This window comes from Panthera uncia (genome assembly GCF_023721935.1).
Source record: "Panthera uncia isolate 11264 chromosome B3 unlocalized genomic scaffold, Puncia_PCG_1.0 HiC_scaffold_1, whole genome shotgun sequence".
Lineage (NCBI taxonomy): Eukaryota > Metazoa > Chordata > Mammalia > Carnivora > Felidae > Panthera > Panthera uncia.
This window is the reverse complement of record NW_026057582.1, coordinates 115,066,159-115,093,753: the sequence shown is the minus strand read 5'-3', so window position 1 is coordinate 115,093,753 and position 27,595 is coordinate 115,066,159. Positions and strand designations below refer to the sequence as shown.

At 37.2% G+C, this 27,595-nt stretch overlaps 1 protein-coding gene across 3 annotated transcripts in view; it reads right to left on the bottom strand.

Moving 5' to 3' along the window:
• The window catches only part of SCAPER (S-phase cyclin A associated protein in the ER), a 522,663-nt gene that overhangs the window by 115,875 nt on the left and 379,193 nt on the right, over window positions 1–27,595 (bottom strand). For all 3 annotated transcript variants that reach the window (XM_049611895.1, XM_049611896.1, XM_049611897.1), the window contains one exon: window positions 21,334–21,457. In XM_049611895.1, coding sequence (XP_049467852.1) covers window positions 21,334–21,457 — 124 coding nt within the window. The remainder of the gene's footprint in view (window positions 1–21,333; window positions 21,458–27,595) is intronic.

Sequence of the window (27,595 nt, the reverse complement as noted above, 5' to 3'; positions counted from 1 at the left end):
CCAAGAAGAGAGCACAGGAGGTAATTTCGCTGACAGCGGCCATAGCAACATTTTTCTAGATAAGTCTCCTAAAGCAAGGGAAACAAAAGCTAACATAAACTATTGGGACTACATGAAATTTAAAAGCTTCTGCTCAGAAAGGGAAACAATCAACAAAACTACAAGACAACCTACTGAATGGGAGAAGATATTTGCAAATGACATATCTGATAAAGGGTTAGTATTCAAAATATATAAAGAACTTATACAACTCAACACCCAAGAAACAACGCAATCAAAAAATGAGCAGAAGACATGAACAGACATTTCTCCAAAGAAGACACTCAGATGAAAGTGAACAGACACATGAAAAGATGCTCTACATCACTCATCATCAGGGAAATGCAAATCAAAACCACAATGAGATATCACCTCACACCTGTCAGAATGGCTAACACCAAAAACACAAGAAACATCATGCTGGCAAGGATGTGGAGAAAAAGGAATCCTTGTGCACTGTTGATGGGAATGCAAATTGGTGCAGCCATTGTGGAAAACAGTTTGGAGGTTTCTTAAAAAATTAAAAACAGAACTATGGTATGATATAGTAATTCCACTACTGGATATTTACCCAAAGAATACTAAAACACTAATGGAAAAGATAGATGCACCCCTATGTTTACTGCAGCATTATTTACCACAGCCAAGTTATGGAAGCAGCTCAAGTGTCCATTGATAGATGAACAGAAAAAGAAGACACGGTATGTATGTATGTGAATGTACACCTGTGTATGTATGTAAATTATAATAGAATAATTTTATATAATATTTATATATTTTAATATATATTAAATATTTTTATATTAAATATATTTTTAATATTTAATACATTTATATAATATAAATATAACATTTTTTAATGCTTATTTAGTTTTGAGAGAGAGAGATAGCGTGAGTGGGGGAGGGGGAGAGAGAGGGGTATAGAGGATCTGAAGTGGGTTCTGTGCTGACAGCAGAGAGCCTGAAGCGGGGCTCAAACCCATGAGCCATGAGATCATGACCTAAGCCCGAGTCAGACACTCAACCAATTGAGCCACCCAGGTGCCCCTATCTTGTGAAATTTAAACTGAGTTTATGGGCTTATCTTGAAAGCTTTTGCTAAAAGATTTTCAGCTGTTCCAAATGGGACTTACTAGCAGTATTTATATAAAAAGATCACACAGGTAGGTGACAGACATTTGGTCCCTTGTTTGCTCAACAAATTATAAAATGATTGCTTGGAAAATAGGCTTATAGTCTGACCATAGTGCTATTATTAGGCTTGATTGTTGAACACGTGTCTAAGCCTAGTATATCGATAAAACAAATATTTATTGTTTAATTTCCAAAAAAAATATACACTATATATAATACATATATTTTATACACACACACAATGGAATATTACTCAGCTATAAAGAAGAATGAAATCTTGCCATTTGCAACAACATGGATATAAAGAGTATTATGCTAAATGAAATAAGTCAGCCAAAGACAAATATCATATGATTTCACTCCTGTGGAATTTAAGAAACAAAAGAAACAAGAAAAAAAGAGAAAAACAAAAATCAAATTCTTAAATACAGCGAACAAACTGATGGGGAGGCAGGTCAGGGGGAAGGCTGAAATATGTGAAGGGGATTACAAGTACACTTGTAGTGATGAGCACTGAAAAATATGTGGACTTGCTGAATCACAATATTGTACACCTGAAACTAATATAACCTGCATGTTAATTAAGCTGGAAATAAAAAAAAAAGTGAATTTAATTTACTGAAGTTTACTAATATTTTTAGAACTTTCTGCTTTTCAGTTCATGAGAAAGACTGGCCTACACTTTTTTTTTCTTACACCATACTTGTCTTGTTTTGTTACCAGTGTTGTACTGGCCTCAAAGAATGAATTGGGATGTAGTCCCACTTTTTCTCTTTCTGGAATATTTTAAGAATGGAATTATCTATTCCTTGAGTATATGCTAGAAGTTGGCTGTAAAATCATCTAGGTCTTGTGTTTTCTTTATGGAAAGATTGTAAATAACCAATTCAACTTCTTAATGGTTAAGGAACTATTCAGGCTTTTTTTTCTCTCTCTCTCTCTCTCCCTTTCTTCCTTGTTTCTCTTTTTTTAGTAATCTCTACACCCAATGTGGGGCTCAAACTCATGGCCCTGAGATCAAGTTGTACACTCTTCCAACTGAACCAGCCTCATCAGGCTTTCTATTTCTTGTTGAGCTAGTTTACTTAAGCTTTTAAATGCACTGATATAAAGTTATTCAAAGTAGCTTCAACTTTTAAATTCCTCTTCAATCTGTAGTTAATTTTCCGTTTTTATTCTTTATATTATTTGCGCCTCATTTTTTCTTGATCAGAAGTTTTTCTATTTTATTAGTTTTTGTGGATAACTAATTTTTGCTTTATTGATACTCTCCAATTTTTGTTTTCTAATTATCTTTATTATAATTTCCCTTCTCTCTGTAGATCAATTTGGCTGGTGTTTTTCTATGATTCTTAGGTTATAGATACTTGACTAGCCATATACCTTATTCTTTTCAAATACAAGCACTTAAGGCTATATATTTTTCTAACAATTTTGCTTTGACTGCATCCCCCAAGCTTTGATATGTAGTATTTTCATTACTGTTCTATTTTAAGTTTAAAAATTTGTGATTTATTCTATGACTATTGATTTCTACTTTAACTGAATTACATTCAGGGCAAATTGCATAATAATCATATTTAAAGCTATCAACATCCCGTTAAGCATTGTTTTTGGATATGCTATACTTTAATTATTGTCAGTTCAAAATAATTTATAATTTTCCTTTTCATTTTGTAGATATGGTATTGATTTCTAATTTTATTCCATTGTGGTCAGAGAACATACTTTGATTTCAGTCTCTTTAAATTTACTAAGATTGCTTTATGGTCTAGCACATAGTCTATTTTAAACATACTATGCATGCTAGAAAAGAATGTATGTATTCTGCAGTTTTTGGATACAGTGATGTATAAATATCTGTTTGATCAAGGTAGTAACATCTTAACTGACATTACTAGTCAAGATGTTTTATCAGTTACTGAAGGGTATTAAAACATCCATGTATTAGAATGCAATTACTTTCCCCCTTTAATTTTAACATTTGCTTCATGTATTTTGAGACTCTGTTACTATGTTATCACTCACATTTATGATTGTTTTATCTTTCCACTAACTGATGTGATCTTTTATCAAGATGCAGTATCCCCTTTTATATCTCCTAACAGTTATATATTAAACTTCTCTTCATTTGATATTAATATAGCCACTCTAGCTTTCTTTTTTTTAATTTTTTTTTTCAACGTTTTTTTATTTTTGGGACAGAGAGAGACAGAGCATGAACGGGAGAGGGGCAGAGAGAGAGGGAGACACAGAATCCGAAACAGGCTCCAGGCTCCGAGCCATCAGCCCAGAGCCTGACGCGGGGCTTGAACTCACGGACCGCGAGATTGTGACCTGGCTGAAGTCGGACGCTTAACCGACTGCGCCACCCAGGCGCCCCTAGCTTTCAATGCTTACTAGTTGAGTCTTTTTTCATCCGTTTACTTCCAACTTCTATTTATGTAGGTTGTGTGTCTTTATATTTTAAATGTATTTTACATTGGTAGCATTATAGTTGAGTCCTTCCTTTTATCCTGACAATTTATGCCTAGTAACTGGAGGGTTTTGCACATTTCATTTAATGTAAGTATTGATATATTTGGTTTATATCTATTGTTTTCTGTTTGTCCCTGTTTTGTTCTCCTGTTCCTTTCCTTCCTTCTTTTGAAATATTTCAAACTCACACACATATATATTTCCCAATTAAAAAAAGTTTTTATTTAAATTCCAGTTAGTTAACATACAGTGTAATATTACTTTCATGTGTACAATCTAGTGATTCAATACTCCCATACGATATCCAGTGCTCATCACAAGTGCCCTCCTTAATCTCTATCACCTATTTAACCCATCCCCTCAACCACCTCCCCTCTGGTAACATCAGTTTGTTCTCTATAGTTAAGAGTCTGTTTCTTGGTTACATGTTGGTTTCTAAGCTATTTGCTAGTAGTTGCTCTAAGGGATTATAACATACAATCTTAACTTCACAGTCTACTGAGAGCTGAATTTACCACTTTGTGTAAGATGTGGAACTGCTGTACCCTTACAGGCTCATTTTCTGTCCTCCCCATCCTTTATAGTATAGTTATCATATGTAGTACACCCATATATGTTGTAACCCTACAAGACAATGCTAAAATTTTTGCTTTAAGCCATCACATATACTTTTTAATTTTGTTAAAGAAATAAAGAGGAAAAAGTATTCATTTCCAGTGCTCTTCACTCTGTCTTAAAGGTGAAAATTTTCACAGGTTATCATTTCCCTTCAACCTGAAACTTCTTTGACACTTTTAGTAGTGCAAACCTGTTGTCAACAGATTCTCTTAGGCATCTGTTTTGTAATATGCAGATGTATTTATTTAACCTTTATTCTTAAAGGGTTTTCCCCCCCAAATACAGAATTCTGGATTGATGTTTTTTCTAAAGATGGTCAAGGGTTTCCAGACTTTGTTGATATATCAGACTCTATTTGAATCATGATTTGCCTTATGCAATGTGGCTATTTTCAAAATTTTCTCTTTGTATTTGATTAGTCTGACTATGACTAATCTAGGCATTATTGTCTTTGTATTTATTCTTTTGGGGGTTTGCTGAGCTTCCTTACTCTGCATATTTATGTCTTTCATAAATCTGGAAAAATTTTAGTCATTATTTTTTCAAAATATTTTAATGCCTCATTCTCTATTTTTCTTCCATCCAATAACAAACATGTATATTATAGGTTGATATTGTCTAACAAGTCCCTGACATTCTGTTCCTTCTCCTTTTCTTCTTTGTTGCCACCTCCCCACCCCCGCTTCCCCATTCTTCAGATTGGGTAATTCCTATTGATACAATTTCAAGTTCAACGATTCTTTCTGCTACTTCCACTCTTTTTAAAAACTGAAGTATAGGGGACAGCACCAATGGTGGCGACATGGCAGCATGGCAGCTTGTGGTACTGGCACTAGTGAGCACCAAAAGCTGCTCTGGGGCAGGGAGCAGGATCTGGACTTCCGTAGATGATATCAGCTCCAAAACACACCACTGACATCGTCAGCTACAGCTGGGTGAAGGGGGGCAAGATGCTGAAGGCAGACTTGAAGATGAAACACGAGATGGGCTTGGATGACCACCCTGGTGAGTACTTGTGCATCTTCCTCCCAGAGCATGCAGGCGAGACCAGTATTAAAGTGAAGGGACTCCTCAACATCAAGGCTATAAAGAAGTCAGAGCACACTACTGAGGGGTGTGCTGGGGCTGCAAGTTGGACTCCTTTTCCCTGGTCAGCGACCAGGTGTGGTACAAGATGGAAGCTCTCGGGACCAGGTCATCAGCAACAGCTCCCAGAGCAAGTTCTTCATGGTGTCCTTGGAGAACAAGATTGCGGGGAGCTGCACACCTGGAACCTGAATCTGGAGGAAGACCGTGCCAAGTATGCCTGCAATGGCACCAATCTGGAAGGCATTAGCAGCCAGGCCATCATCATGCTTCATGTGTGAAACTGCTTTGCTGCCCTCTGGCCCTTCGTGGGCAGTATAGCTGAGGTACTAGTGCTGGTCACTGCCATGTTCATCTATGAGAAGTGGTGGAGGCTGGACGAGATCCTGGATAACAAGGACACAGGCTCCGCTTCTCTGAAGAGCAGCAGGCACGTGAACAACAAAAGTGAGAACATTCGCCAGTGGAACAGCAACTGAGGCCTCCAGCCTCTGTCCAGCACAGTTCACTCTGGTGTTTGCAGATGCCATATTCTCTCCTCTTAAAGGAGATCTGCCCCACGAAAGCTAGCCATGCTGTGGGTCAGATCACACGTTTCTTTCCTTTTTTAAACTTAACTATGGTTTTCTACATGTAGAATTCCATTCCTTAGGGGTTTCATTTTTTCTTTTGAAACATTTTGTGAATGTCTCAGGGGAGCCATGAGCTTCCTGTGAGACTCCTGCTGGCTTCTGCCCATTCCCCCCCACCTGTCTCTCCTGTCCCCCAACTGTCTCCTGCCTGTCCCCAGCTGACCCCCAACCTATCCCCTTGTTGTCCCTTGGGCATTTGTCATCCTAGCCCTTTGTGGGGGTTGTGAAGAGCAGACTGCCCTTTGACTGGGACTCTACCTCCTGAGGCTGCTGGGCCTTGCTGGGAACCTTTGTGGAAGGTCACAGGTCATGCATGGTGCAAGTATCCTGCCTGTCTGAAGATAGTGCTGGCAGGTTGCCTCAGGTCTGTGTCCTGTGTGGAGACAGGTTGGACTATGTGGCTGCTGGTGGGCCCTGTGGGCCCCTCACTGTTCCTGCTGTCTACACACCCAGTTGTTTGGGAGTGGTGTGGTGACCATGGCTGCAGGGGCTGCAGTGATAGCAACTGTATAACTCCTCCCCAACTGCTCCCCAGCATCCTGACTTGCCCACTACTCCACCTGCTCAGCAATAAAGAAAGGCTGACTGGTAAAAAAAAAAAAAAAAAAAAAAAAAATATATATATATATATATATATACACACACACACACACACACACACACACACATATAATTGACACACATATCATATTAGTTTCAATTTTACAAGATAGTGATTCAACATTTTTATACATTATGAAATGATCACAATAGGTCTAGTTACCACTCATCACCATACAAAGTTATCACAATTTTATTGACTACATTCCCTATGCTGTACATTACATGTCCATGGCTTATTTATTTTATAACTGAAAGTTTGTCCCTCAACCCCTTCACCTATTTTTCCTGTCCTTCCACTCCCATCCTTTCTGGTAATGACCAGTTTGTTTTCTTATCCATGCATCTGTTTCTCTTATCTTTTTTCAATACTACATATAAGTGAAATCATACAGTATTTGTCTTTCACAGTCTGATTTATTTCACATAGCATAATACACTCTAAGTCCATCCAGGTTGTCACAAATGGCAAAATTTCATTCTTTTTTATGGATAAATAATACTCCTGTGTGTGTATCTCACATCTTCTTTATTCATTCATCTACAGATGGACATTTAGGGTGTTTCTATATTTTGGCTATTGTAATAATCCTGCAATAAACATGGGAGTACACATATCTTTTCAAATTAGTGTTCTCATTTGCTTCACATAAATACCCAGAAAGTGGAATTGCTGAATCATACAGTAATTCTATTTTTACTTTTTGAGGAATCTCTATATGGTTGTCCATACTGGCTACACCAACTGACATTTCTACCAACAATGCCTGAGAATTCTCATTTCCACATCCACACCAACAGTTGTTATCTTTTTTCTTTTCAAGAGAGAGAGGGAGAGAGTGGGATTAGGGGGGTGGCAAAGGAGAGCAAGAGCCAGAAAGAATCTCAAGCAGGTTCCATGCTCAGTGCGGATCCCAACGTAGGGCTCGGTCCCACTACCCTATGATCATGACCTGAGTCGAAATCAAGAGTTAGATGCTTAACTGACTGAGCCACCCAGGTAACCCATTTTTTGTCTTTTTGATAATAGCCAGTGTCCCTGGTCACCTCCTTAGGGCTCCTCAAGCCCCCTAGTAAATTGTTCTTAAAAGTTTAAACTTATTTTGTAAATAATTTTACAATTCTCCAAGCTTTCCCTAATGTTAACATGCCACACAACTATTACATAATTACCAAACACAAAAAATTAACACTGGTATAAAACATATGAGCTAATTTATAGACCTTATTAGAATTTTGACAGTTTTCTCACTAGTGTCCTTGTTTTGGGCCCCAGGATCCAATTCAGGATTCCACAGTAAGTTTAGCTGTCACATCTCTCTAGTTTCCTCTCATCTGTGAGTTTTTCAGTCTTTGCATTTTGGCCCGTTATTTTGTAGGCCACCTTCAATTTGGATCTGTCTGATGTTTTTTTGGGATTAAGTGATGTTTGTGCATTTTTGACAAGAATACCACAAAAGTGATGCTGTGAACTTCTAAGTACATAATAACAAAGGGTAAATGATGTTGATATGCTAGCTTTGATCACATGGTTAAGGTACTATCTACCAAGTTCTTTATTATAAAGTTTCTATTTTCCCTTTTTGTAATTAAGTTATCTTGTGGGGAGTTATTCTGAAGCTCTGAATCTGAGGCTCATCATACTTTTGCTCACTAGTTTTTATTCATTAATGATTCTCTCTTGCAATAATTATTACTGTGGTATTTGTCTAAAGGTGATTTTTTGTATATATAGTGAATTATATTAAAAAATAAAGGTGACTTTTTTCTACTTATCACCATTCCATCTTATTATTCAGTGAATTTTTAAAATCTGTCATTGTATTTTTTAGTTTGATTTTGAAAAAAAAAGTTTTTTAATGTTTATTTATATTTGAGAGAGAGAACACACACAAGCAGGGGAGGGGCAGAGAGTGATGGAGACAGAATCTGAAGCAGGCTCCAGGCTCTGAGCTGTCAGCACAGAGCCTGATGCTGGGTTCAAACTCATGAGCCATGAGATCATGACCTGAGCTGAAGTCGGACACTTAACTGAGCTACACAAGCATCCCTAGTTTGATTTTTTTTTTTTAAAGCAGGCATTTGACTTTGTTAGACACAAACTGTAAAACTCTATTTGTGGGGAGAACCCAAAACCTCACTCTAGTTCTTTTGTCTTTAGTTGAGTCTATCCCACACATGTATGGTACAAGGATCATTCAGACATTATTTAATTGTCTGAAAGGGGACCCCACTTTCTGGCTCTCTCCTTTCTGAACCTCATCCTCACATTCTAGCAGTTGTTTTTACCCCGAAATCTGTCCTCTAGTTCTTCAGGCCAGAAAGACTGTGGATTTTCTATGGTAATTCTAGTCATTGCCTGTGGTACCATCTATGCCCTGCCCTCAGAGGAAAAAGCCATAAACCAGGACACACACACCATGCCATTCTCTTCTTCCAAGTGTCTATTCCAATCAGAATGTGTCAGCTTTTGAATGGTCTCTAGTATCTTTAGGTATTTGTTTTTTTATACTTTACCCAGAGTTTATACTTGTTATCTACAGGAGGGTCAGTTTGATAAGAGCTTATTCATTCAAACCTAAAGCAGAACTGGATCATTCATATGATAACTGATTCTTTCACATTTGTTAAGACTTGCTCTATGGCCTACTGCACAGTCATTTCTTGTAAATTTTCCATGTGTTCTTATAAAGAATGTATATTTCCAATACTGCACATATGGTTCCATGTGTGTTAAATCAAGTGTGTTAATTGTTTCATTCAAACTTTTTACACATTTAATAATTGTTTGCTTTACCTGCCATTTGAAAACGGTGTGATGAAATCTCTGCTATGATGCTGGATGTGTCAATTTTTCCCTCAAGCAGTCAGTTAGTGATTTTAGGTTATAGTAATAATGATGGTGATGATAGAACTTCATACGGATGCAGTGGAAGGGCAATTAAAGTTATAATTTGGCCCATTATTTTTAATTCACTAGATCAATTCTGAATGCAGCTTTGAGGGTAAAGTTTCTACAACAGTCATAACATCACTTAACTGTTCTTGCCAAACTTAAATTAGCAGCATGTCAAGTAACAGAGTGGAAAGAATCTAGGTTGGGATTTAGGAGACCTGAATTTTAATCATAGTCCTACTGGTAACAGGCAGTGAAACTTCTGGCAAGTACTCCACTCCACACATCTTTCACCCCTTTCCTCTTCTGAGTTCCACTGCCCTTGTTTATAAAAAAAAGGACTGAACTAGACCAGATACTATGAAGGCCTCCTTTCTGCTTCTGATATTCTCTGTGTCAATATGACATTCTCTGTATCAATACGTGTCCTATAAGACACAAACAGACTTCACATTACTGATGAAAAGGGCAGGTTGTCCTTGACAGCTTGAGTAAGTGCCACATAGTGAAAGGAGGTAACAGGTTGCAATTGGCATCAGGAAGAGTACTATTACCTGTGGAGGGTTGAAGGATTTTTAATCCCATATAATTAACTGTGGAGTCCATGTTCTGGCTCCTTAGTACAAAGAAAACTATGTGGTTAATGGCTAGTTCCAGGCCTTTGCTGCTATAATGAAAATCAAACAGGCACCAGCATGGCTTTGCACATGACTCAGTAAAATACAATCCCCTTGTTGTAGGGTTGCATTTATATTTTGTTTATATACAGAACTTTCCTGTCACCTTCTGAAGTACTCACCAACAGCCTATTTGATCCAACTATATCATATCAATTATTTAAGGTTTGTACATCACTTTTTAATTAATAATCTCCTTGGCTCCAGAAAATATATACACACAATTTATAAGCATATTCTTTAAATATTCAATAAAGAACAGGTCACTATGAATTAAAAATAAAGATGCTAATAAAATATTTAATGCTTTTTACAATGCAATGAAACATCAAGAAATTATAAAAGTCTTTTAATTAAATGCTTTTTCAGTGTATCCTACCCAGATGCCAATATTAAACATGTATAAAATTAAAGTCACAAAAATGTTGTTTTGTCTCATTTGTCAATTCAATAAAGTGAGTACACATCAATTCAGGTTATAGGAAGGGAAACCCTGGACAGGGGCTCAAGAGACTAGGATCCAAGTCATCTTCTATCACTGAATAGCTGTGTGATCTCTTTGCCACATTTCAATTTGCTCATCTGTAATACAGACTATTTACAATTTCCAAAAGTAATGTCTGTTAATCTATTTTCCCAGCACTCAGTAATATTTTCACTGGTCTTTCCTGATGATAAAAAACATGTAACATAAATTTACCTTCTAACAATTTTAAAGTATACATTACAATCTAATTAACTATAAGCACAAACTTACAATTTGCTGTAAAACAGATCTCCAGAACTTTTTCATCTCTCATGACTGAAACTCAATACTCATTAAACATCAACTTCCCATTTCCCTTCACCTCAGCTCCTGGCAACCACAATTCTACTCTCTGTTTTACAAGTTTGACTACTTCAGATATCTCAAATAAGTGAAATCATGCAGTATTTGTTCCTTGTGACTGGCTTATTTTGCTTAGCATACTGCCCTCAGGTTCACTCATGTTGTAGCATAAGACGGGACCATCTTCTTTTTTACGGATGAATAGTATTATGTGGATGAATATATATATGTGTGTATATAGACATATAAAAAATATATATACATATACATAATATACATATATAATATATATATTTACACACACATACATACACACATATTTTCTTTATCCACTCATCTGTCAATGGATATTTATTTCCACCTCTTGGCTATTATGAATAATGCTACACTAAACATGAGAGTGCAAATGCAGGCATATCTCATTTAATTGTGCTTCGCAGATAGTGCATTGTTTTACAAATTGAAGGTCTGTGGCAACACTGCATCGAGCAAGTCTATCAGCACCATTTTTCCAACAGCATTTGCTTACTTCATGTTTCTGTGTCACATTTGGAAATTCTTGAAATACTCCAAACTTTTTCATTATTGTATTTGTTATGGTGATCTGTGATCAGTGATCTTTGATGTTACCCCCATTGTAATTGTTTGGGGGCACCATGAATTGCACTCATGTAAAGACAGTGAACTTGATAAATGCTGTGTGTGTTCTGATTGCCCCATCTATCAGCTGTTCCCCCAACTCTCTCCCTTTCCTTGGGCCTCCCTATTCTTGATACACAATATTGAAGTTAGGCCAATTAATACAATGGCCTCTAATCGTTCAAGTGACAAGAATAGTGGCATGTCTCCCACTTTAAATCAAAAGCTACAAAAGATTAAACTCAGTGAGGAACGCATGTCGAAAGCCAAGATACACCAAAAGCTAAGCCTCTTGCACCAGTTAGCCAAGATGTGAATGCAAAGGAAAAGTACTTGAAGGATTTTTTTTTTCTTGATGGAAATTAAAGTGCTACTCCAGTGAACAAGACTTACTGCAGATATAGAGAAAGTTTTAGTTGTTTGGATAGAAGATCAAACTAGCCACAATATCCCCTTGGGCTAAAACCTAATCCAGAGCAAGGCCATAACTCCTTTCAATTCTATATGAAGATCAAGAGGGGAGGAAAGTTTAGAAGAAAACTTTGAATCTAGCAGAGATTGGTTCATGAGGTTTAAGGAAAGAAACCTTCTCCATAATATCAAAGGGCAAGATGAAGAGCAGGTGTTGATACAGAAGCTGCAGTAAGTTACCCAGAAAATCTAGCTAGAATAATTAATGAAGGTGGAGATGCTAAACAGCAGATTTTCTCAGTGTAAATAAAGCTGCCTTATATTAGAAGATGCCATCTCGTACATTCATAGCTAGAGAGTAGTCCATGCCTGGCTTCAAAGCTTCAAAGTGCAGGCTGACTCTCTTGTTAGGGGCTAATGCAGCTGGTAACTTTATGTTGAAGCCAATGTGTATTTACCATTCTGAATATCCTAGGGCCCTTAAGAATTATGCGAAATCTACTGTGCATCTGCTCTCTAAACAAAGCCTAGATGACAGCACATCTGTTTATGACCTGGTTTACTGAATACTTTAAGTCTACTGTAAACCTCTACCACTTAGAAAAAATATTTCTTTCCAAATATTACTGCTTATTAACAAAGTACCTGGTCACCCAAGAGTTCTGATGATGCTGTACAATGAGATGAATGTTTGTTTTCATGCCTGCTAACAAACATCCATTCTGTAGTCCATTGATTGAGGAGTCATTATCAATTTCAAGTCTTCTTACTTAAGAAATACACTTGTAAGGCTGTAGCTGCCACAAATGGATCTTGACAAAGTAAATTGAAAACCTTCCGGAAAAGATTCACCATTCTTTTTATTTTTTTTATGTTTATTTATTTTTTGAGAGAGAGAGAGAGAGAGAGAGAGAGAGAGAGAGACAAAGTGTGAGGTTGGGGGGAGGGACACAGAGAGAGGGAGACACAGAATCCAAAGCAGGCTTGAGGTTCCATGCTGTCAGCACAGAGCCTGACACGGGACTCAAACTCACAAAGTGTGAGATCATGATCTGAGCTGAAGTCAGACACTTAATTGACTGAGCCACCCAGGCACCCCAAAGATTCACCATTCTTGATGCCATTAAGAACATTTGTGATTCATGGGAAGAGGTCAAAATATCAACATTAACAGGAGTTTGGAAGAAGCTGGTTTCTCATGGATGAGTTTGAGAGGTTTCAGACTTCAGTGGAGGAAGTAACTGCAGATGTGGTGGAAGTAGCAAGAGAACTAAACTAGAAGTAGAGCCTAAAGATGGGACTGAACTCTGCAATCTTGTGACAAAACTTTAATGGATGAGGTGTTGCTTCTTAAGGATGAGCAAAGAAAGAGGTTTTTGAGATGGACTATAAAGACTGTCGAAATGACAAAAAAAGATTAAGAATATTACATAAGGTTAGTTGAGAAAGCAATGGTGAAATTTGAGAGGATTGACTCCATTTTTGACAGGAGTAGTACTGTGAGTAAAATGCTACTGAATTGCATCACATGTAAAAGAAAAATCATTCATGAAAGGAAGAGTCATTCAATGCAGCAAATCTCACTGTGTGTTGTTTTATTTTAAGAAATTGTCAAATAAACTTAACCAAGGAGGTGAAAGATCTCTACTCCAACAACTATAAAACATGATGAAAGAAACTGAAGACAAAAACAAGTGGAAAGATGTTCATGGATTGAGAGAACAAATATTGTTAAAATGTCCCTACTACCTAAAGCAATCTACAGATTCAATGCAATCCCTATCAAAATACCAACAGCATTTTTCACATAACTAGGACAAATAATCCTAAAATGTGTATGGAATCACAAAAAAACTCCAAATAGCTAAAGCAATCTTGAAAAAGAAGAACAAAACTGGAGGTATCACAATCCTAGATTTTCAGATATACTACCAAGCTATAGTAATCAGAACATTATGGAATTGGCACAAAAGCAGACACATAGATCAATGCAACAGAATAGAGAGCCCAGAAATAAACCCACAACTATATGGTCAATTAATCTTTGACAAAGGAGGCAAGAATATGCAATGGGAAAAAGAGAGTCTCTTCAACAAATGGTGCCAGGAAAACTAGACAGCTACATGCAAAAGAATAAAACTGGGCGACTTTGTTACACCATACTCAAAAATAAACTAAAAATGTTTTAAAGACTTAAATGTGAGACCTAAAACCATAAAAATCCTCAAAGAAAACAGGCAGTAATTTCTTTGACATCAGTTGTAGCAACATCTTTCTAGATTTGTCTCTTGAGGCAAGGAAAGCAAAAGCAAAAATAAACTATTGGGACTAATCAAATTCAAAAGTTTCTGCATGGAAAGGGAAACAATCAACAAACTATAAGACAACATACTGAATGGAAAAAGATATTTGCAAATGACATATCTGGATAAAGCGTTAGTATCCAAAATAAAGAACTCAACACTCAAACAACAACTCAATACTCAAAAAACAAATAATCCGATTAAAAAATGGGCAGAAAATGTGAACAGACATTTCCCTAAAGAAGACAGATAGACAAAAGACACATGAAAAGATGCTCCAAATCCTTAAACATCTGGGAAATGAAAATAAAAACCACAATGAGATATCACCTCATACCTGTCAGAATGGCTAACGTCAAAAACACAAGAAACATTATGTTAGCAAGGATGTGGAGAAAAAGGAACCTTAGTACACTGCCGGTGGGAATGCAAATTGGTACAGCCACTATGGAAAACAGTATGGAGGTTTATCAAAAAATTAAAAATAGAACTACTATATGATCCAGTAATTCCACTACTGGGTATTTACCCAGAGAATATGAAAACACTAATAAAAAAAGATAGATGTACCCCATGTTTATTACAGCATTATTTGCAATAGCCAAATTATGGAAGCAGTCCCAACTATCCATTGACAGATGAAAGAATGGATAAAGATGAGGCATATCTTATTCTTAGATTTGTTGACTTGTTTGTGAACTAATATGTGATCTATACCAGAGAATGTCCCGTGTGTGCTTGAGAAAAATGTGTATTTTGCTGCTGTTGGGTGGAGTATTTGGTATATGTGTGTTAGATGCATTTGGTCTGCAGTGTTGTTTAAACCATCTGGTTCCCTAATTGGTTTTCTTTCTGGATGTTTATCCATTATTCAAATTGGGGTATTGAAATCCCCTACTTTTATTGTGTTGCTGTCTTTTTCTCCCTTCAATTCTTTCAATGTTTGCTTCCTGTATTTGGGTGCCCTGATGGGTGCCTATGTACTTACAGTATCTTCTTAGAAAATTGAAAACTGTCCTTCTTTATCTCCTCTAAGTTTTTCACTTTAAGTCTCTTTAGCCTTATAGAAAATTATCCTTCTTTATCTGAGAGTTTTTCACTTTAAGCCTCTTTAGTCTTATATTGCATTGAATATCTTTTTTAATTTTTACCTTCATCTTATGTGTGTCCTTAAATCTAAAGTGAGTCTCTTGAGTCTATTTGAGTAGACAGTATATAGTTAGATCTTGTTTTTTGATCCATTCAGTCACTGTATGCATTTTTATTGGGGAGTTTAACCTACCTACATTTATTTATTTATTAACACTTATTTATTTAAAATACCCACATGTAAGTGGACCCATGCAGTTCAAACCCATGTTGTTCAAGGATCAACTGTATTTTCATATGCTTTTGTATTGCCATTTAGCATCTTTTTGCTCCTACTTGAAGGACTCACCTTACAATTTCTTTTTAAAAAATTTTTAAAAGATTTTATTTTTAAGTAACCTCTACATCCAACGTGGGGCTCAAATTCACAACCCAAGATCGAGAGTTACATGCTCTACTGACTGAGCCAGCCTGGTGCCCCTCACTTTCTAATTTCTGTAAGACAGGGCTAGTGGTGATGAATTCTTAGGTTTTGATTATCTGGGAAAGTTTTTAATTTCTTCATTTCTTAAGGGTAGTTTGACTGGGTATAGTTTTCTTGGCTGGCATTTTTTTTCCTTCTTTTGAATATATCCTTCCATCCCTTCTGGCCTACAGGGTTTCTGGTGAGAAATCACTGATTTTATAAAGGTTCCCTTGTACATGACAAGTCACTTTCTTCTTACCGCTTTCAAAATTCTCTTTGTCTCTGACTTTTGACAAGTTGATTATAATGTTTCTCTGTGTGGATTTCTTTGGGTTCATTATAGTTGGATTCTGTGGGACTTCTTGAATCTGGATGTCCATTTCCTTCCCCAGACAGGAAAATTTTTAGCTATTATTCTTTAAAACAGCTTTCTGCCCCATTCTCTCTCCTCCTTTTGGGAGTACCATAATGTGTATATTGGTCTGTCTGATGGTACTGCATGTGTCCCCTAGACATTCTTCACTATTTTTCATTATTTTTCCTTTTTATCCCTGTGACTGCATAATTTCAGATGACTTGTCTTTAAGTTCACTCATTCTTTCTTCTATTTCATCAAGTCTGATTGTGAACTCCTCTACCTAATTTTTCAGTTCAATTATTGTTTTCTTCAGCTCTAAAACTTGCTTTTTAAAAAAAATATTTTCTATCTCTTTGTTATTTTCATTTTGTTCATGCATCATTTTCTTGAGCTCATTGAACACCTTTATGATAATTATTTTGAATTCTTTGTCAGTTAATTCATATACCTGTTTCTTTAAGACTGGTTTCTGTAGATTTATCTTGTTCTTTTGTATAGGCCATGTTTCACTGTTTCTTTGTGTATCTTATACCTTTGTGTTGGAATCTGTACATTTGGGGAAAAAAGGCATCTCTTTTAGACTTTACATCTTGGCTTTGTAGAGAGGAAGACACCAGTCACCTTGGTTAGAGAATCTAGGGGTTTCTGAAACCTTTTGGTGGGTGATGTGACTTCTCTGGGTCTGCGTGTATAATTTCTCAAGTAGAGAGTTTTGCTGGTTTCTTTTCAGGACATCATAATCTCTTGCTCCCTCTGGTGTCTGTCTGCAACATTGTTAAGTTCTCTGGTTCTACAGTAGCAAGCTGCCCTGCTCTCTCATGTTCTCAGGGGCTTCCAGGCATCTGAAATATGCCAGCTCCTTGTCAGTGCCCTGAGTCAGGTGAAACAGGTTCAAGACCCTTGGGAAGCTCTCCAAAAAGCCAAAATGCCAGACTTACACTCTACTCCCCTCTCCCTCCTAGAAGAGAACTCATGAACTGGGATATTGTCTGCCAGTGCTGAGCGTTGCTGGCTTAGGGAGGGGGTAAACACAAGTAAAGTAAAACCATTCTTCTTATTCATTTCAATGTGGCTGTTCTTGGCTTTGAGACTGCCTGGGGGTATTTCAACAACTTAACTGTCTTCTGGAATTCTCACAATGGTATTTTGGTCCATATACTATTATGTTGGTGCCTCTGTGGGGGAAGGAGGGCTGGGACTTCCTGTTCTGCCATCTTGCTCTTTTCACTGGTCTTTTCATTGCCTTCCAATGTGCATATTTGGTCTCTTCAAGGAGATATTTTGAAGCTAGAGACCCACTGTTCTGTGCACTGGGAAAATTTAAGCACAGAGATGTTGAACCATGCTTCTGGAATGACAGTAATCTGCTTTAACATATTTTAAAACTTTCATGCTTCTTGGAATATAATACATTTTTGCTAGCTTTCAACCTAAATCATGTCTATCTAAATGTATTGTTTTCACAGGGCTCCAAATAAACTTCCAAAGAGCTTATCCCAAAAATCCTACTTAGAATCTCTGTTGCAAGGTATACTTTACCGTGCCACTTGTGCTAATTTATCTTCTGTAAAAATCCCAACCTAGAAAGGAATTTCCACCCTTCCTCAAGGCACAGTGAAGTCCAATTTCTTCCCTAAACCTCTTTTAATGTTCCAAGTTAGAATTCACTCATTCACTCATCAGATATTTGAGGAGCACCACTTATGTGTCAGGTACTCTTCTAGATTGCTTAGGATACTCTGTAGCTCTCATTACATTACAAACTTCTCACAGCTTTTCTTTAGTATTTATGTGTGCAAGTTCTTCCTTAACTGTAGGCTTCTAGAGTGAAAGAACTGTGTCCAATGTTCTCTGTAACCCTGGCATCTGTACAGTGCTTTGCACATAGTTCAAACAAAATATAAGAGTGCTAAAACAAATTTCAAGCAGCTAGACCAAAAAAATTTTTTTTTCTTCTAAACCATCTCAGTTTGCTCAAGAAGGTTGAAGTGCCTCATTATTAGGTGTCTTATATATCTCACCAGACTTCACTTAATTAGCTTCTTTCTCATCCTTCTGTAAAATGTGTTGATGACTATTTTCTCTCCATTACTTAATAGGTACTGCAAGTTAGTGGTCCATATTTCAGTTACATGGTTATCAAAACCAGTTATCAAGAAAAATGGAAACATATTCAAGTGATTTCAAGAAATGCAAAGTCACCATCCCTAACCATCTCCATCCCTTTTCTCCCCAAATTAGGAAACACAATCTCCTCTGCCAACTGTCACAAACTCAGTCACAGCTGTATTAGAATTGAAAGCAGCCTAAAAGATCTGTAAAAACCAGGAAGTGCCACGTATAAGGAAAGGAGGAATAAAATGTATTTGGCAAATAAATGTCCCAGGACTACAGTCCTGAACTGAGAAAACTAAACACAGAACGTGGTGAAATCCACTGGTCAGGAGATTAAAAGCTTTTCTGAGTGTCAAGAAACCATGAAGTCACAAGCAAGGGTATATTATTCAAGGAAGAAGGAGAGGATCAAGCTACTTACAAGCTCCTGGCACACGGTAGGCACTTAGTAAATGAGGAGCTAAGGTCTAGCTCAAATGTCCCTCCTTTGTGATGTCCTAGGCTATAAAACACCTTCCTGTGCTCCACTGTAGTCTGTATATGCTGCCATCACACCGTTTACTATATGCAATCTATCTATCTGTTCCTACTCCTAAACTGGGATTTCCTGGATGGTGCAGATTATATTCTGTGCTTCTCTGTAAGTGGAAATAGTAGGCACTTTATTTAGTGTGAGAATAATAAACTACTGCATATGATATTTTTCAGTAAGAATAGAAAGGACTGAAGAGCTAAGATGGAAGATCCTGTCTGTAAATCTTATCCATCCCTTCACATTTCAAAGGCCATCTCTGTTGTTATTTGTTCTGTTCAAAGTACATATTAATGTCTTTTCTTCCATTACCAACATAGAAGAAGTTCCACAGAATACATTCTTCCAGATGATACAACATGGAACAGCGGGGAAGCATGTTTTGTTTTATTTTGTTTTGTTTTGTTTTGTTTTGTTTTGTTTTAAGTAGGCTCCACACCCAGCATGGACCCCAATGAGAGGCCCAAACTCATGACCCTGAGATCAATACCTGAGCTGAGATCAAGTCAGATATTCAACTGACTGAGCCACCCAGGTGCCCCGTTTTATAAACTTTTTTTAACTTATTTTAAATTAATTTTAAACTAACATATATGTTTCAAAAATAGTGAGTTCTCTTCACCCTGTATCCCCTATTGCTAACATCTTACAAAATCATACTATAATTATTGAAAGCAGGAAATTAACATTGAGTCGATAAAATTAACTATTCTATAGACTTTATTTGAATTTCCCAGTTTTACCACTAATGTCCTTTTTCTGTCTAGGATCCCACATTTCAGTTACTTGTCAGATCTTCTTAGCCTCCTCCAATCTGTGATAGTTCTTCTCTCTTCCCTTGTCATTCATGACATTGACACTTTTGAAAAGTAGCAGTTAGTCACTGTGTGGAATGTCCCTCAATTTGGGTTTGAGAGACCTACATTTGACTCTTGGCTCCATGACTTTCTATGTTGTCTTGGGCAAGCCAAACTCTCAGACTCAAGTTTCCATACTGGTAAAAATGGGATAATAATACTAACTTTAAGTTTAGATAAACTAAATCAGGCGATATATATTAAAATGTCTAGAATATGAGGCCATATAACAAACGCTAAGTCTTTTCTCCTTGTCCCTGCCTTTCAACTATTTTGAGTAGGATTTTGGGCTAAAATGTCTTACCCATATTTTAATGCCTTCTTTTATAGATAATACCAAATATAATTTACCCTTCAAGTGATGACGACCCTTAGTCATCACTATAAATAGCCATTGCAGTACTGTGTAAACAGTTCTAGGTCTGTGCCTTTGTTCTCTCTCACTGTTGTCCCTTCTCATTGTCAGTATGCCTGCCTGTAAGGACCTCATCATTCCCTTTCTGATTCTTAGCTTGAGATGTGGGGATTCACTTGTTCACTCATATATTCACCAATGATGTACTAAATCTACTAAGTGTCAGGCACTGTGTTAGGATCCTGGAGAGGGTGGTAAGTTGCCTCCTATCCTTGTTGATTCTATGGCTAATGGGGAAATGGACACATAGTTAACTACAATTCAATGTGATCAGTTCTATGAAAGATGTACTGCCTAGGAGCACATAAAAAAAATTCCTAACCTTTACTTGGGGAGAGTCAGGTTGGGGAAGATTTCATGAGGAAGGTGCCATTATGTTTCAGTTAAGGTCTGAAGAATGTACAGAAATTAACCAGACTGAGGAGGGGATAGTGCGAAAGGCATGTAGTTTAGGAAGAAGAATTAGAACTATGTGCTGAGTAAAAGTAAATCTGTTTTAAAAAATAAATCTCCTGTGTTGTAAACTTGCAGCTTGAGAGAGATTTTGTGCCAATACCTCAGGGGCTCAGAAACTTCACCAGGAAACTTCTGGCCCCAGGGCTGTATTCTGGAGGCTGCAGTTGACAGACCTAAACCTTTGGATATTATACCTCTTCCAACATCTGTGAACAACAATTGGCTGCTTGTTCTCACGTCAAAAGAGTAACAGGTTTATTCTTTTTTGACAGAGGAGTTTCTTGATTCAAAAAAGTATATATCAAGGGCCATCAAAAAGTCCTTTTTAAACTGACCCTTTTAACTGAGTTGGCAAGAGAGGTTTCAAGGCTTTCCCAAGCTTTCTTCCTTTCTACAGCCCTCCTTCCTGTGGGCTCAAAGGTTTGGCTTTGAGTCCAACTGATTCTAAGGCCTCAGTTTAACCATGTAAATTTGTGAACTTGGCAAGTGTTATAAATATATTATCCATTAAATATTGGAACTTAGAGGAGAATCCAATATGAGATTTTCAAATTAAGAGGTTTCTTTGCTAGTCTCCATACTCTCTCCGTCATCTTCACTTTTTCATCTGGAGGGTAAATAAGCTGAATTCTTTTCATTTTCTCCACAGGGACTATTTCCCAAACCTTAAATGCTTCTAACTCAGAATGCTAATATTACATACCGTCAACTGGTGTATCAGGAGGTCCATTAAGAAGGTAATCTTGTTACTAAACAGAACATCGGTGCAATTTTCTGAGCAGTCACTGCAGGTGAGGTTGTAAACATTGATTGCATTGCAGAGAGTCCTAATAGGAGAGAAACACCATTTATAAAACTTGAGCAGCTCTTCTCTAAACAATTTAAAATACATAAAATGAATCGTACAAAGGCAACAGGCACAGGATGGAAATCACCCTGAAAAAAAAAGCAAAATATCAGGTACAAGGCCCATCAGCTAGATACAAAAGCTTATAATTTATCCAAAGTAATTTATCTAATACTTACCTCTTACTAATTTCTTAGTTGTATAGCAGATAATGGAAATGTGTTTACTAGTCTATCTGATAATGTCCTAATAATCTAAAATTAGATATCTATCACCCAGGAACTTTGGGACATAGACATTTTTGAATAAAGTCCAGAAATAGAAGGGTCAAAGCTCCTGTTCCCAAACCTCCTGGTCCTAGATAAAGGCAGATGAATGAAGAAGGGAGAACACATGAGGAGAAACTATAGGCTTTCCCTCTGAGACAAGAGCGGCGGGGTTCTGGGGAGTGAGCACCACGCCTGCTTGGCTCCTGTGTGGGCATGGGCTCCGCACAGTAGTCTCAGGTCAAACTGATCGTAGGATCAGTTAACATTAAGAGGAAATGTATTCCTCTTAGAGAATAAAACAAATTCATGTGCCACTGTTCAAAGAAATGTTTGGAGCCACAAACTCAGTGGGTACTCTTCGGGTGCTCTGAAGATTGTGTTTAAAACCTGCATTGCCTGAGTGATCAATGTGGGTTCTGGCCTGACTAAATCTCCTGCTTAAATTCTACATATAAATGTTTTGATTTAGTCCCTTACAACCAACCCTGTAGGACAATAATCCTACAGGACCAGAAGCATCAATATCACCTGGGAGCTTACTAGAAATGCAAATTCTCAGGCCCCCACCCCAGACCTACTAAATAGAAACTCTGGGGATAGACTCCTGCAATCCGTGCTTTAACCAATTCTGCCAGTGATTCAGATGTACTTGCAAGTCCCCGCTGCTCTGGAATAGGGGCTCAATAGTTTGAGGACTGGAATCACCTGCACATCTTTAAAAATAAATACCTGCCTGAGTTCCTCCCTTGGAGATGCTAGTTGGGTGAGTTCTAGACATTTGCATGTTTCAAAAGCTCTATGGAGCAATTGTGATGTGCACCCGAAGTTGAGAACCACTGGTCAAAGAACCGCCATGTGAGTGTTCATTTAACAAATATCTAAGTTCCTATGATCTTTCAGGCACAGTTAGGTGAACAAAACAGTCAAGCTCTCTGTCTCATATGGGAGAGAAATGCTGAAGAGAGCCCCTGTTGTAATTATCCATTATCTGATATAGTTGGACTTTGCTTTATATAATTATAGTTTCCTAAAAATATGTGTACATCTTAGCATCCATTTTCTCACCTATAAAACCAGGATAATAATACCTAGACTCCACATGAGTGTTATGAGGATTAAGTGAGATAATAGATGTAAAGTACTTAGGAAAGTGCCTGGCAGAAGGTTAAAAATAAGTGATAGGCTTTATTAGGATCATTAATCTTATTATTCTTGTTATGAATAAGGCACAAATGAAATGTTAAAAAATTGACTCAAATTAAACATCTATAAAAGCTATTATTTCCAGAATCACGAAGCACATTGTTTCCCAAATGTCTTCACGGTACACTGGCATGAACCATGAAAGGACTCTAGACTGCAGGGTGCCAGGAGGAGGCTCACCTCTGTCCAGCCTCATTAAATCCCTGAGGTTGTACAGAAAAATGTTGGTCCATATGAAACCCATTTATAATACATTGTTTGGAGTCTCTACTTAGGGAGTCCTTCACAAATGCAAATTAGCATTTCATTTACCAGATGAAATATCTGGATTTTGCAAAATAGTCGTTTTCTTTTTACTTAAAAAATAACTTGTCCTTATAATTATAAAAATAATTTTTATTTGGGACTGTGATGCCTCCTGCTTTGGTTTTCTTCTTCAGTATTAACTGTGGGTATTCAGGGTCTTTTGTGGTTCCATACAAATTTTAGGATTGTTTGTTCTAGTTTGAGAAGAATGCCGGTGCAACTTTGATTGGGATTGCATTGAATGTGTAGATTGCTTTGGGTAGTATTGACATTTTAACAACATTTATTCTTCCAATCCATGAGCATGGAATGTTCTTCCATTTCTTTGTGTCTTCTTCAATTTCCTTCATAAGGTTTCCATAATTTTCGGCATACAGATATTTTACATGCTTGGTTAGGTTTATTCCTAGGTATTTTATGGTTCTTGGTGCAATTTTATTTTTTTTTTTTCAACGTTTATTTTATTTTTTGGGACAGAGAGAGACAGAGCATGAACGGGGGAGGGACAGAGAGAGAGGGAGACACAGAATCGGAAACAGCTTGGTGCAATTTTAAATGGGATCAGTTTATTTTTTTTTCTGTTGCTTCATTATTGGTGTATAAAAATGCAACCAACTTCTGTACATAGATTTTGTATCCTGAGACTTTGCTGAATTCATGTATCAGTTCTAGCAGTCTTTTGGTGGAGTCTTTCGGGTTTTCCATGTAGAGAGTATCAGGTCATCTGCAAAAAGTGAAAATTTGACTTCTTCTTTATCAATTTTGATGCCTTTTATTTCATTTTGTTGTCTGATTGCTGAGGCTAGGACTTCCAACACTATGTTAAACAACAGTGGTGAGAGTGGACATCCCTGTCGTGTTCCTAATCTCAGGGGGAAAGCTCTCAGTTATTCCCCATTGAGGATGACATTAGCTGTGGGCCTTTCATATATAGCTTTTGTGATGTTTAAGTATGTTCCTTCTATCCCGACTTCCTCGAGGGGTTTCATTAAGAAAGGATGCTGAATTTTGTCAAATGCTTTTTTCTGCATCGATTGACAAGATCATATCGTTCTTATCTTTTCTTTTATTAATGTGATGTACCACATTGACTGATTTGTGAATATTGAACCACCCCTGCAGTCCAGGAATGAATACTTGATCATGGTGAATAATTTCTTTTTATATGCTGTTGAATTTGATTTGCTAGTATCTTGTTGAGAATTTTTGCATCCATGTTCATCAGGGATATTGGCCTGTAATTCTCCTTTTTAGTGGGGTCTCTGTCTGGTTTGGGAATCAGGGTAATGCCAGCTTCATAGAATGAGTCTGGAAGTTTTCCTTCCCTTTCTATTTTTTGGAATAGCTTGAGAAGAATAGGTATTAACTCTGCTTTAAATGTCTGGTAGAATTCCTCAGGGAAGCCATCTGGTCCTGGACTCTTATTTGTTGGGAGATTTTTGATAACTGATTCAATTTTTTCACTAGTTATGGGTCTGTTCATATTTTCTATTTCTTCCCATTTGAGTTTTGGTAGTGTGTGGGTGTTTAGGAATTTGTCCATTTCTTCCAGGTTGTCCAGTTTGTAAGCATATAGTTTTTCATAGTATTCTATGATAATTGTTTGTACTTCTGAGGAACTGGTTGTGATAAATCCATTTTCATTCATGATTTTTATCTATTTGGGTCCTCTCTCTTTTCTTTTTGAGAAGTCTGGCTAGGGGGTTTATCAATTTTGTTTATTTTTTCAAAAAACCAACTGGTTTCACTGATCTGTTCTCCTGTTTGTTTTTTTTGTTTTTGTTTTTGTTTTTGTATTTGTTTTTTTGAGTCTACATGGTTTATTTCTGCTCTGATCTTTATTATTTCTCTTCTTCTGCTGGGATTGGGGTTTCTTTGTTATTCTGCTTCTAGTTCCTTTAGGTATACCATTAGTTTTTGTATTTGGGATTTTTCTTGTTTCTTGAGATGGGCCTGGATTGCAATGTATTTTCCTCTTAGGACTGCCTTTGCTGCATCTCAAAGGGTTTGGATTGTTGTTGTTTTCATTTTCATTTGTTTCCATATATTTTTAAATTTCTTCTTTAATTGCCTGGTTGACCCATTCACTCTTTAGTAAGATGTTCTTTAACCTCCACGCGTTTGGAAGTTTTCCAAAACTTTTCCTGTGGTTGATTTCAAGTTTCATAGCATTGTGATCTGAAAGTGTGCATGGTATGATCTCAATTCTTTTATATTTACTGAAGGCTTTTTGTGACCTAGACTTTAGCCTCTACTCCAAAGCTGTAATTATCAAGACAGTGTGGTATTGCCACAAAAACGGACACATAGACCAATGGAATAGAATAGAGAACCCAGAATTGGACCCACAAATGTATGGCCACCTCATCTTTGACAAAGCAGGAAAGAATATCCAATGGAAAAAAAGGCAGTCTTGTTAGCAAATGGTGCTGGGAGAACTGGACAGCAACATGCAGAAGAATGAAACTAGACCACTTTCTTATACCATACACAAAAATAAACTCAGAATGGATGAAGGACCTGAATGTGAGACAAGAAATCATCAGAACCCTAGAGGAGAAAACAGGCAACAACCTCTTTGAGCTCAGCCATAGCAACTCCTTACTCGACACATCTCCGAAGGCCAGGGAAACAAAAGCAAAAATGAACTATTGGGACCTCATGAAGATAAAAATCTTCTGTACTGCAAAGGAAACCATCAACAAAACTAAAAGGCAACCAACGGAATGGGAAAATACATTTGCAAATGACCTATCAGACCAAGGGCTAGTATCCAAAATCTATAAAGAACTCATCAAACTCCACACCCAAAAAACAAATAATCCAGTGAAGAAATGGGAAGAAGACATGAATAGACACTTTTCTAAAGAAGACATCCACATGGCCAACAGACACATGAAAAGATGCTCAACACCACTCCTCATCAGGGAAATACAAATCAAAACCACACTGAGGTACCACCTCATGCCGGTCAGAGTGGCTAAAATGAACAACTCAGGCGACTACAGATGCTGGCGAGGATGTGGAGAAACGGGGAACCCTCTTGTGCTGTTGGTGGGAATGCAAACTGGTGCAGCCGCTCTGGAAAACAGTGTGGAGCTTCCTCAAAAAATTAAAAATAGATCTACCCTATGACCCAGCAATAGCACTGCTAGGAATCTACCCAAGGGATATAGAAGTGCTGATGCATAGGGGCACTTTTACCCCAATGTTTATAGCAGCACTTTCAACAATAGCCAAATTATGGAAAGAGCCTAAATGTCCATCAACTGATGAATGGATAAAGAAGTTGTGGTTTATATATACAATGGAATATTACTTGGCAACGAGAAAGAATGAAATCATCCCATTTGCAGCAACGTGGATGGAACTGGTAGGTATTATTCGAGTGAAATAAGTCAGTCAGAGAAGAAGAGATATCATATGTTTTCATTCATATGTGGATCCTGAGAAACTTAACAGAAGACCATCGGGGAAGGGAAGGGGAAAAAAATAATTACAAACAGAGAGGGAGGGAGGCAAACCACAAGAGATTCTTAAATACAGAGAACAAACTGAGGGTGGATGGGGTGGGTTGGGGAAAGGGAAAATGGGTGATGGGCACTGAGGAGGGCACTTGTTGGGATGAGCACTGAGTGTTGTATGTAAGCCAATTTGACAATAAATTATATTAAAAAATGAAATCATACAAACATTTAAAAATATTTTTTATTTGTTTTATTAAAATAGCCCCCACACCCAGCGTGGGGCTTGAACTCACAACCCTGAGATCTAGAGTTACTGAGCCAGTTAGGCACCCCCTATAAAAATAATTTTTAATTCGTTCCCGGGTTTCGGCACCAAAAAACACAAAATAAATAAATAAATAAATAAATAAATAAATAAATAAAATAATTTTAAAAATAATTGTAATAAATTTGGGAAAGACAAGGACAAAGAAACAGCAAAAAGCTATCAAGCAATAATTTGGCATTTGTACTTCTGGTCTTTTGTTCTTTTTTTTTTTTTAAGTTTATTTATGTGTTTTTGAGAGGGGAGCCAGCATGAGTGGGGGAGGGGCAGAGAGAGAGGGAGTAGAGAGAATCCCAAGCAGGCTTTGCACTGCCAGCACAGAGTCTGACATGGGGCTCAAATCCACAAACCATGAGATCATGACCTGAACTGAAGTCAAGAGCCAAATGCTCAATGGACTGAGCCACTAGGCACCCCACCCTTTTTTCCAATATTATAAATGCACATTTATTTAAGAAATACATAATGAATATTTCTCCATGACATTTAATATTCTCCTGTAATAATGGTCTTCAGTTTTTTATAAAAGCAGCAGAATGCTTTCTTAC